Source organism: Raphanus sativus, chromosome 3 (genome assembly GCF_000801105.2).
Source record: "Raphanus sativus cultivar WK10039 chromosome 3, ASM80110v3, whole genome shotgun sequence".
NCBI classification, from domain to species: Eukaryota; Viridiplantae; Streptophyta; class Magnoliopsida; order Brassicales; family Brassicaceae; genus Raphanus; species Raphanus sativus.
In genome coordinates this window covers 559,436-571,612 of record NC_079513.1, presented here as the reverse complement: position 1 = coordinate 571,612, position 12,177 = coordinate 559,436, and the positions used below count along the sequence as shown (strand labels likewise).

Sequence of the window (12,177 nt, the reverse complement as noted above, 5' to 3'; positions counted from 1 at the left end):
ATTTGTAAAATAATTCGTCACATGTCCTCTTTATAATTACTTTTACAAAAAAAGTGACTAACTACTAAAATTAACGACATATTATATATATTTTTGCTAAATTTTGTAGAATATAGTAATAAATCATATATAATATTTAATGTTGATTTATACTTTTGGTAAACTTTTTAGAATATGGCAATAACTCATAAATTATCATTAAAATAAAGATATACAAATATGAAACTATAAATTTTGAGATATTATTTAATTTTATTTTTATAACTATACAATTTTTATTACTAAATTTTTTTAAAAAAATTATAATTATTTTTAAAAATTATAATTTTTAATCGTAATATGATTAATTTTCTTTTTAAATCTCTAAATATTTTATAACTATTATTTATTTTAAACTTTTGATAACTATATAATTTTTATATGAATATTTTTGGTAATTTTACAAATTTATTTAATATATTTAACCAAAATAAATAGGTAAAATTATGCTAGATTACAATTTTAAATATATATATATATACTTAAATATAATTTAAAATAGAAAATAAATATTATTTTCTTACTTTTGTGATTAATTTAATCAAATTTATATTAATATTGATTAAAATAATAAAATATATAATATTAATAAATTTTATTTATAAATATAATTTTAATTTTAAGAAATTTTATTGCTACACATGGGTGCCGGAAATCATCAATAGTAGTGCAGTAGTTTATATAATAGATGCATAAAACAAATTTATTGAATTTATTGTAATTGGGCTTTGTGATTTGTCCAAGGACTCAGAGTGCACCGATGTGGGTCCGTTTGTGATTTTGGGATCCGCACAGCTTGCCGTTTTGTAGGTGAATCCTTTGCTACTTTGGTCTTTACTCGACCTCGAAGCTAAATTAGAATCCTCTCAAGATCTCTCTCTCTCTCTCTCTCTCGCGATTGAGGTGTGTGGTAGCGAGTGATCATCATCATCATCATCATCATCATCATGTTCGTGATTGATTGGTTCTATGGCGTTCTCGCTTCGCTAGGTTTATGGCAGAAAGAGGCTAAGATCTTGTTCCTCGGGCTCGATAACGCCGGCAAAACCACCTTGCTTCACATGCTCAAAGACGAGGTTCGATCTCTCTCGATCTCCTTCTAATTAACCCGATCCTGCTTCTGTTTTCGCAATCGAATCGATCAGTCCCTTTCATGATTGATTCGGTCTTAGATTCGAAACTTATTCCATGACCTACCTAATAGATCTTCAATTTTGATTTGTGTTTGTTGAGTAGATGCTGAATTCGATTTAGGAAGCTTCGTTTATATACATATATACTGCTTTGTTAGCGTAGTCCAGATTCAATATAGTGTTTGTTTCATGAGAAGTTTCTAAGTTTGCTGAGTTTGATTTAGGAACCTTTGTTAGTTAGTATTGATACTAAGTGGTGGTTTGGATGAAACAGAGGTTGGTGCAGCACCAGCCGACGCAGCATCCAACGTCTGAAGAACTGAGCATCGGTAAAATCAAGTTCAAGGCTTTTGATTTGGGCGGTCATCAGATTGCTCGCAGGGTCTGGAAGGATTACTACGCTAAGGTAATCACTATCATCTTTAATTGAGTGCATCTTGAGGTTACTTCACCTGATCACTGTCCCTTATAGACCCTTTATTGAAGACTCTGCTCATGTGTCTCCAGTTGATGGATATTTTACACTTTATTACTACTCTACGGTGATCATTATCATCTTTTGATTTTTTTTTCCCTTTGCCATTTACCATATAATAGACTGCATCTTGAGATTACTTCACCTAATCACTGTCCCTTGTAACCACTTTAGTTAACTCATTATATGCTAGATCATCTTCACTCTAGTGAATGCTGCCTTGTTTGTTGTTTAACAGTTATCCTAAAGCTTTTTCGATAAGCATAGCAGTATCAGAATCTGTATGTTTCAGCTCATTAATGCTATACTTCAATGGCAGGGTCTTATGAACTATTTGATGATTTATACCTTTGTTTTTTGCTCTTGCAGGTGGATGCTGTGGTCTACCTAGTGGATGCTTACGACAAGGAGCGATTTGCAGAATCGAAAAAGGAACTGGACGCACTTCTCTCAGACGAATCTCTAGCCACCGTTCCGTTCCTCATCCTAGGAAACAAGATTGACATACCATACGCTGCATCAGAGGACGAGCTCCGTTACCATCTCGGCCTCTCCAACTTCACCACGGGAAAGGGTAAAGTGAACCTAGTGGACTCCAACGTAAGACCATTGGAGGTTTTCATGTGCAGCATCGTCAGGAAGATGGGTTATGGCGAAGGCTTCAAATGGCTCTCTCAGTACATCAAGTAACTACTAAGCCGCCAAGACTCCAACAACCACATGGCCTTGTTATTGCTAAACCATAAGTTCCCAGCTTTGTCTCTCTTGTCTTGCTTTTTTCATGTTTTGTAAGAAATGTCGTGAAACTTAGCTTCTCGTTGCTCTGGTTTGTTTCTTTGTAGTGATTTTTTTTTAAATAACATTACATGTTTCGTAATTTATACTATTAAATAAGGTAAAAATGTTTGGTTTTAACTTTGTGAGGTTAGTCAAGTAAAAGTGTAAAACCCGGTAGAGAGATGTGTCGTTTGAACATTTTAACACTCGCTTCACTCAATACAGTGAAACCTCTATAAATTAATAATGTTGGAACTACACCAAAACTATATTTTTTTATTAATTTATAGAGATTATTAATTTATCGAGATATTAATTGAACCAAAAACTCATTTTGAGACTATGAAATTATACAAATTTATAGAGATATTAATCTATCGATTATTAATTTAAAGAGGTTATACCGTAGTTACGTGTTCTCGGGTACATAACATTGAATTTGTTTACGTAACTGAAATAGATATCGAACTGAACCTGCAAAAGATCTGAACCAAAATCTATACTAATAAAGTTGAGTTTTTTTATCTCCTTGGGGGGAAAAATGCCATGTGGCATTCTCTTTTTAATAATTAAAATCTTTTCTCAATTCTATTTAAATATTTAGTACTGAAAATCGGAAACCCGAATGGATATGCATATGTCCATCCCTAAATGTAGTCATGTAGATTTAGATGTACTAGCAGAAAATAGTTTGTCGACCATTGGATCAAACCTTCAAATGAAATAAAACCATCCGTGAGAGATTTACACAACAAAACCCATAAAAAAAATCTGGTCAGAATCCCACCAATACAATACTTGGTTTGTATATATGAAATTGTGGTTTTTCCGGGCTACGCCTGGGTTTTCTTATATAAGTTTTAGTTTCATTAAATCTATTATATATAATGTATATTTATCGTTTTGAAGAAATATAATTATAAAATGAAATTTAAATTATTAGAAGGCAAACGATAATAATAATGAAAATAGATATTCCATGACTTAAAATTTATATGGTGTTGATTTATATTTTTAAAATAATTGAACACTGAATTATTGTTCTTATAAGTTTTACTAATGTTTCAGATGTATTTTTCAATTAATTTCATTTACCTACTGCAATATTTTTATTGTTTAGAACTATTTGATCTGATAAAGCTAAATATTTTTATTGGTTCGAGAAATATTTTTGTATGTAAATTGTAATTTAACTTGTTCAATATTTTGTTGTCGAGAAAAAGAAGTGACTTAATAGATACTAAAACTAAATGTGAAATTAATGTATATGTTTTAATTTTGATTTTCATCACAAAGAAAAAAAGTTATTTGAAAATATTTTTTTTTAAATGTAATATTTTCTTTTCTTTTGGAGCTTTTCTATATTTTGATTTACCATATTTTAGAGGATAAATATAGTCTTCACTCTTCATGATTTTATCCCCAGATATTTCCTTCCAACTTATTACTCCCTCCAATTTCAAATTAGTTGTTGCTCTAGAGAAAAAAATTTGTTTCAAAATAAGTGTCGTTTTCGAATTTCAATGCAAAATTTATTAATAAGATTATTCTGTCTATTTTTTATTGGTTAAAATATAGTTAGGTGTATAGGTAATAATGTTTTTATCTTGGAAATATATAAAACTAGTGATTTTCCGGCACTACGCGCCGGGTTCGTATGTTATACTTTTACATAAATTTATAAATTATTATATGGTTTTAACAAATAAAATATGTTAAATATGAAAATAAAAATATATTAAAAATGACATTTTCTGATTTTTTTTATAGTGGTTGTTTGAAGTTGTTTAGTTCAAAGTGTAATAGCATAAGTGGTTATTACTAATAGATTTAATAAAAATAGAATAAAAAGTCGACCGGCATAACAAAATTAATTTAGTTGAAATTTAAACATAAAACAAAGTTGATATTTTATATAGAGAACATACTTATATTATTAATTATTAAAATAACTATATATGAACTATATATTAATTATTAAAATAACTATATATGAGATGTTAGCATCTATAACAATTATGAGAAAGACAATTTCTAACTATCTGTGACATCCAGGTTTGCTGACTTGTTGTATTTAGTAATGGTTTTGACAATAAATGGTTAGTGTGGTGCAAATGATTAATGGTGAAGGTGGTGTGTGGTTTACATTAATTTTAAATAACTTTAGCAACCATGCAACGTTTTTAAATTTTTCTCGGATTGGAAGTAATGATTTTTTTTCCTTAAGTTGGGTTTTTTTGCTTAATAACCAAAAAAAAATTAATTAGATTTTGGGAGAGAGTAGAGAGAGAGATAGGAAGAGAAAGTAGGAGAAATGGGGTGTTTTTAGTTAGTTAGTGATTTTTTTTTTGTGTATATTTCACCCAATTTCCCTAAGTTTTAAGAGTATATTAATCATGTTCACGGTTTTTAAAATGTAAACACGGATAGCATGCATCATGGAAGTTATTGGTTTCTTTGCACAGTGTAACATGGAAGATACCATAGAGTTTATGTGTCAATACCAATAGACCAAATGTTAGTCTTTTGGGCTTGAATCACCATCAATTACTAAACATTATTAGAATGGGATTAGTGGAATTTTTAGATTAATTATATGACGGCTACGTTGATTGCGTTAAAAAAAGAGAATCGTAGAGGCTCCATTCTCCATCGTCAACATCAAATACAAAGAAACCTTATAAACCAGTATTTTGACACCCGATCCGGATATTGAACCGGACGATTTACCGGATCTCTGGATCATTGGGTCAACCGTGGATGAACCGCGGTTTAGTAAATGAATAAGTTTTATTATATAATAATATATTAGCTATGAAAATAAATATAAAAAAACTAAAGTTAATATTTTAAATGTTTTCAAACATAAAGTAATAGTTTGGATATGTATCTATTTTATGTTTAAAAAAAATTTGAAAATACTTAACTTTAGTTTCCATTTTTGTATTTTTATTTGACATACAAAATATTAAGAAATAGTTTAAAGTATTTAAAAAAAAAATATGTAACATAAGAGTTATGAAATCTAAAAAAAATCAAGACATTAAATTCATAATAAATTAAAATTCCAATCCAAAATTAAAATATCATTACAATAAATTCTTAATAACAAAAATAAACTAACACATAATCACAATTAACACCAAAACACATTAAATAGAGTTGAGAAAAGATTTTAATTATTAAAAAGAGAATGCCACATGGTATTTTTCCCCCTAAGGAGATAAAAAACTCAACTTTATTAGTAAAGTATTTTAAAAAAAATATGTAACATAAGAGTTATGAAATCTAAAAAAAATCAAGACATTAAATTCATAATAAATTAAAATTCCAATCCAAAATTAAAATATCATTACAATAAATTCTCAATAACAAAAATAAACTAACACATAATCACAATTAACACCAAAACACATTAAATAGAATTGAGAAAAGATTTTAATTATTAAAAAGAGAATGTCACATGGCATTTTTCCCCCCAAGGAGATAAAAAAACTCAACTTTATTAGTATAGATTACATGTATTATTAATGTGTGTGTATAACTCTAAAACGACAATTAAAATGAAACGGAAAGAGTAATGATTTTTATGGGAAGATGTGTTATTAAAAAATAGTGATGTGTAGATTTAGGGAAAACATTATATGTATTGTAGCAAACTTGTAAATTAAAATCTTTTTGTTACATGTGCATATGAATAACTAAATAAATATGTGCAGGCTTGGGGATAAATGGATAATTCTCTACCAGTGGCTACCATTTGATTTGAATGAAATTCATGAGCTTCCATATCTATGGACTTTTTTCATTCCAATATTGTCTCAGCAAGGTTTCCTTCCCTGATGCTTCTCAGTGACATTAATCATAAATTATATATAGGTATGCTGCTAGTAGAAAACATAGCGAGATAGCTTGATGAGTCAGCCAAAATTAAAAAGAGAGCTTTGAATCATGTAGTTGCATTACCTATAGATCTTATTTTTGACAAGTCACGTGGTGTGCAAAAAGACATATAAATCAAAATGTAACGCAGAACAGTAGATATTTATAACTGAAGCAGTAAATTGACATTGAACGTCTCTAGACTCTAGAGTTCATTAAGCAAAAAGACAGATCAGAACCTTTAAGCCATCATCCAAGACAGAGTACCGATATTTAAAAATATAAAGACAAACAATAACGTACCCACCAGACCACATTCAAAATGATTAGTAGTCTCTTTGATGAACTTATACATCTCTGCACCTCCAATGATGTTCACCTTAAACAAAAGAAAGAACTTGACAGGCACATGGAACTGCACGATCAGAAGCTTGTGTTACTTCAGTATTCCAAGAATCTACATATCCTGTATAATCATCTAATCAATCCTCAGAAGCACAACATCAACTAAAGTTTTCTCCATCTTACCCCCCCCCCCCTCTCTCTCTCAGACAGTTTCTCACTCCAAGGAGTTCTTGTAAATTTGCTACCAGTCTAAATCCTAGGTGACAAATTTGGTGTGTTTAGTGAATCGTATGCAGACCGTAGCGCTGGAAATTTGAAGGGGCGATTGCCTCTAGCAACATGTGTTTTCGTACACCATTTTATCTATTCTATTAATTCTTCAGCATGACCAATTGATATATGTTGTGTCCACTTTTTTAATTTTATAACTACCATGAAATCAATATTATTAATTTAGAATCACTACTGATTTTTCAAACTGATTTTGCCCTTCGTTAAAGGTGAAACGGTAATTTGACTAATGAACCTATATATAAATCTGAAGGGCCATTGAAAATAACCGCAAGTACCTATTACTAATCTAAATGTTCCGTAACCTTCAATTTAATTCCTAAATACACGGAACCCACAACTTCAACTACATTTATTATTCGATGGTTTTAGATATTAATAACTATTTTTCTATACCAAATACTGATGATATTGTCTATTGGGTAAGGAACGAGTTGGGTAAATTGCATTAATTAAGTATATAATAAACACATTATCTATGTAACATTGGAAATAGTTCGTGTATATAATCTATTAAGGCCTCCATCAGGACCATCACTATAATTTATAGATTTGCGTAGGTTTTCAAGAATATCATTTTTTTGTCAAACTTCAAGAATATCATTAATTTAAATTATTTTACTAGATTTTGATCCGCCTTTAAAATAGCGGGTATATTTTTTGTTTGAAATTTATTTTTTGATATTTGTTTTTCTTTCTGATTATATTTGTATTTTTGTAATCATATTTGTGTATAAATTTTAATCAAAATATATTTTCTTAAATAATATCAATTTAAAAATTGATTCGGTATACGCACGGTTAAGGCTGGATTGCGGGTCGAACTTCTCTGCTGATCCGCTAACCTGCGGGTTTTCAATTTTATTTTGGTTAAAAAATATGACCCGCACAACCCGCAAACAGATAATTTGGTACCCGCACCCGTTCCACTTAATTTTGTGGTTATCCGTAGGTTATATATATTTTTAAAAAATATTATTTAATTTAATTGTTATAAAAATATATTTATAATAAAAATTATACATGATTTAAATTTTAAATTATTATTTTTAAATTCCTGTATTTTAAAAAAGAAATTACTTTTTAATTTTTACTTTTTTTAAATATTTTACTGGTCAACGAGTAGCCGCGATCCAAAATTCACCAACCCACTTATTTACATATATATATATATATATATATATATTATATATAAAACAGAATATATTAAAAATGATTTTCACATTTTCAAAAAAAATTGTTCGGTCCTCGGTGCGGGTTGAATTTGATATTGGTTTTCTGATATAACACGTTAAGAACCGTTCGAGTATATAGGTCATCTTTAATAGGATATGAGACTTTGATTTTTGAGTCGATGCCGAGTCGGTTTTTTGGAAGAATATTCATGATTAATTATGTTAGGTAACTAATAAGAAAATATAATATGATGTCAACTTTATGAATAAAATTTTAAAATTATTTCCAAAATACATATGACACAAGTGTATAGTTATACAATTTGACATATTTAATATAGTTACCAAAATCATAATAAATTAAATTAATATCAAACACAGATATGATTACAAAAATATAAATATAAAAGTTAAATTTCTAAAAAAAAGTTAAAACAAAAATATACCCGCCCTTTGAAGGGCGGATCAAAATCTAGTTCACTCAATAATTCTTGAAAGTGATTAACCATTTGCGGTCATGGATCCTTAAATTAAGTGTGACTGCCAATTTAAAAAGAATATTGAATTTAGGGTTATTGAAATAGGCGATTTTTGAAGTAACAGCAGATTAAAAGTTATTACGTAGATAATCAGTACCTTTCGTCAAGCAAGACCGTGTCAACCCCTATCAATTCCCCTCCTTTCTTGACATTGTGAAACACAGATGTGAAGATGACAGGTCACCACAAACTGCTAATATCGGCCAGGAAAGGTGAATTTGAGAATTAGCCATAGCAAGAAGCTTAAAGTAGGAGAGGTATCATGAGAGTGGGAAATGAAAAACTGTGGTATAACTCAGAAGCTTAAGCAATATTTATACACCAACATCGTTTAACAGAGGAGGTGAAGAATTCAAATTGAAGATGAGATAGTTGGGGGAATTGATTGTCATACCCATTACTGATGAAAGTTATGAGATGAGTGAATTGAGGAAGAAACCGAGACGGCGAAAGTTATGCTTAACTGGACAGAAAGTCTAAAATATTAAATCTAGAAAAATAGAAGAATGGCCCAGCCCAAAAAAAAGTATCGAAATCATTTGCTATCTAGATTTTTTAGGGAGGACATGTGTCATTATCCCCCTCCCCCCCCCCAAGGAGAGAAAAAAACTCTACTTTATTAGTAAAGGTAAACAATCATTGAAGGATGGAACCGTTTAGCGAACTCAATACAAATCACACATATATTTATAGGATCATTCTGATCTGAGAATGGGTAACGCAATCGGTTCTTTGAAGTTGGAATAATCGGTGATGACTTCCACTAAACATGTATTATCCGATAGACGAGTACAAACTTGGAGGAATAAACGACGGTAGCCGAGATCATGCTGGAAAAATCATTACATTTGATCCATCATCGATATTTGTTCAATGACGGCCATTAGAAAAACAATAATGGAAGATTGGTGAATCTTTTAAATGTATAATTTGTAACTAGGTATTTTCCTGCAGTAAAATTTTTTTTTTTTGTCATCGACTTTACAGACTCAAGAGGACTCTGTAAACCAAGCTGGTAACTCAGCGTCCATATGCACGACAAAAGTCGGTTGCTGGCTAGCAGATTTTGCAAGACTGTCGGCCTTCTGATTCTTCGTGCGGGGGATGTAAATAATCTCCGAGCTGTGAAAACTCCCTTTCAAAGTCTCGATATCTGATAGATAAGTTGCAAAAGCAGGCCATTCTTCTGGTTCCGAAACCATCTTCACCAATTGAGAACAATCCGTCGCAAATGTAACCCTGTATTGTCTAAGATTCTTCATACACTCCATAGCCCAAAGTAAAGCCTCAATCTCTGAGTGTAAAGGAGATAGAGTAGCCCTTACATTCTGTGCGCCCATAAGTCCATCAAACCCTTCAAGGGTGCTATACCACCCTTGCCCTGAGAATCTCTCTTTGTCCTTCCAGGATCCATCAACAAAACATCACTGTCCCGTAATTGATGGTAGTTCCACGAGGTGTTGACCTGTTACCGGTGTAGGGATTATCTGAGCCTCCTTCCAAAGCTTCGATTCTGTTTCCGCTAACTTTAGTGTATCCATAGGATCAATATCCAAATTGCTAAAAACCTTGTTGTTCCGTCCTTTCCAGATATACCATAATATCCACGCAAACTGATCATCCTCTAATTTCGGAAGAACCCTCCAGAATAAGTAGTCCATATTTGTGAAAATAGACTCAGTGGGAAAGATGGTATGATTCGATGGAATCTGGGACAGTGCCCAAACCTGACGCGCTGGAGGACATTCAAAAAATACATGATTAATTGATTCCTCCGAAGCGCCACATCGATCACAATATATATCCCCTGATAATCCACGTGAGTGCAAATTCTTCCTTACTGAAATACATCCTGACACTATTTGCCATAAAAAATGTTTTATCTTTGGTGGACAGCGAATTTTCCAGCAATGCGCCTTAATAAAATTAACTGTCGGCCCAAATAATGGTGAAGATTTGGCCGTATCCGGATATACCCTCTCTACCTCATACCCAGATTTTACTGAGTATTTTCCATTCTGAGTAAAATGCCATCCATCCCTGTCTACGCTGTGAAACCTACTCAATGGTATGCTTTCAATAATGATGACATCATTGGGATCCACCAAAGCCCTGATTGCCTGTGAATTCCAGATACGTAAATCTGGATCAATAAGTTGATCTACTGTGAGATCGGGGTGACTGAGAACATGATTTTTATTTGATGGTCTCGGGCGAGTGGTTGGGAGCCAGGGATCATTCCATACTGAGATGGATGACCCTGTTTGTAAGACCCGAACCCGGCCGGCTAGGCCGCGGTCGATGCCTCACGTCGCTCAGTCCATACCCTGACCGAACCACTCAATTTTTCAATCTTTATATATATTTTCGCCTAAAGGCGAAGTCTATCTTGGACCTTAGCTTAAGACTACCTTAGTCATTCCCTAGCTTAGATCCTTTCAACTTATGCACAGCGGAATATTATCTATCAACCATTGGTCTAAAACCAATCTAATACTTGTCAGGTCGAATCACCTTAGTCATGATCAGTAGACACAACTACTACCAGCTCCAAGGTTGATCCTAAACCTAATCCAAGTCATACAATAACTGAGGTTCTGTTCCCCTAAACCATTCTATCTAGATCTATGCAAGAATTGCTAGATCATACCTTTGCCACATCCACGGAGCTTGATAGCTCTTTGTCTCAGCTGCCTTAGCTGTCTAGCTAGCTCATTCAGCTAGCTGAACTGAACCACTTCACTTGAAGTTCCTAACTCTCTTCCAGCTGATCGAGCTGCGAGGTAGCTTTGCCTAGCTCCCATCCACTCGTCCAACTCCCCATTATACCTGTATAAACTCTCCCTTAGGTACTTAGTCATTCAACCAACCATCCCCACAGACCAAGTACCTTTGGGAAGTCTTCAGCTGCAAAACCAACCACAAGCAAAACATGCTCCAAAAACTAATTAAAATTCATGATAATTCATGATAATTCATAACTAAGAGAATGGTCAAGTCAGATTTCTCAGATCATACTGATCTCGCCCATGAACAGCCCATATGGCCATAACTGACCACCTCTAAATCAATGAGATAAAACTAATCTTTCACCATGATAATTCATGATAAATACCAATTAAGAGATATTTGAAGTCGGATCCCAACAATTCCTTATGGAACTATCAGATCTCCACTTACCTGCCCAACCAAGGCCATGGAGAGATTTCTCTGAATCGGCCACTCCAGGGTTCAGTACCTCCATGTCTGAACATCATAGAACAAGATTAACAATGCCCACCAGTTCCTGAGTCAATCAACCAACCATTCCACATGACTCAGAACTGATGAGTCTTCACACATACCTAACCGGCCATGGAACTATGTCCCACTGAACCTGATTAGTGTTGCTCTTACCACTGGTGCATCATTTGATCAATCAGATCAGACACCTTGATCCATCATCCATGGATCAGGTCGTCCATCCTTGCCCATGATCAGATCACACACAGCCTTCCTTGTATAAACACACCAGCATAATA

The 12,177-nt window shown here is 32.5% G+C and overlaps 1 protein-coding gene across 1 annotated transcript; it reads left to right on the top strand.

Moving 5' to 3' along the window:
* The first annotated feature begins 880 nt into the window (after nt 1-880).
* LOC108843969 (GTP-binding protein SAR1A) lies at nt 881-2,562 on the top strand. Its single transcript, XM_018617142.2, has 3 exons — nt 881-1,115; nt 1,447-1,578; nt 2,017-2,562. Exons 1-3 carry the CDS (start codon nt 987-989, stop codon nt 2,335-2,337), a joined length of 582 nt encoding a protein of 193 aa, XP_018472644.1. The 5' UTR covers nt 881-986; the 3' UTR covers nt 2,338-2,562.
* Nucleotides 2,563-12,177: the final 9,615 nt, after the last annotated feature.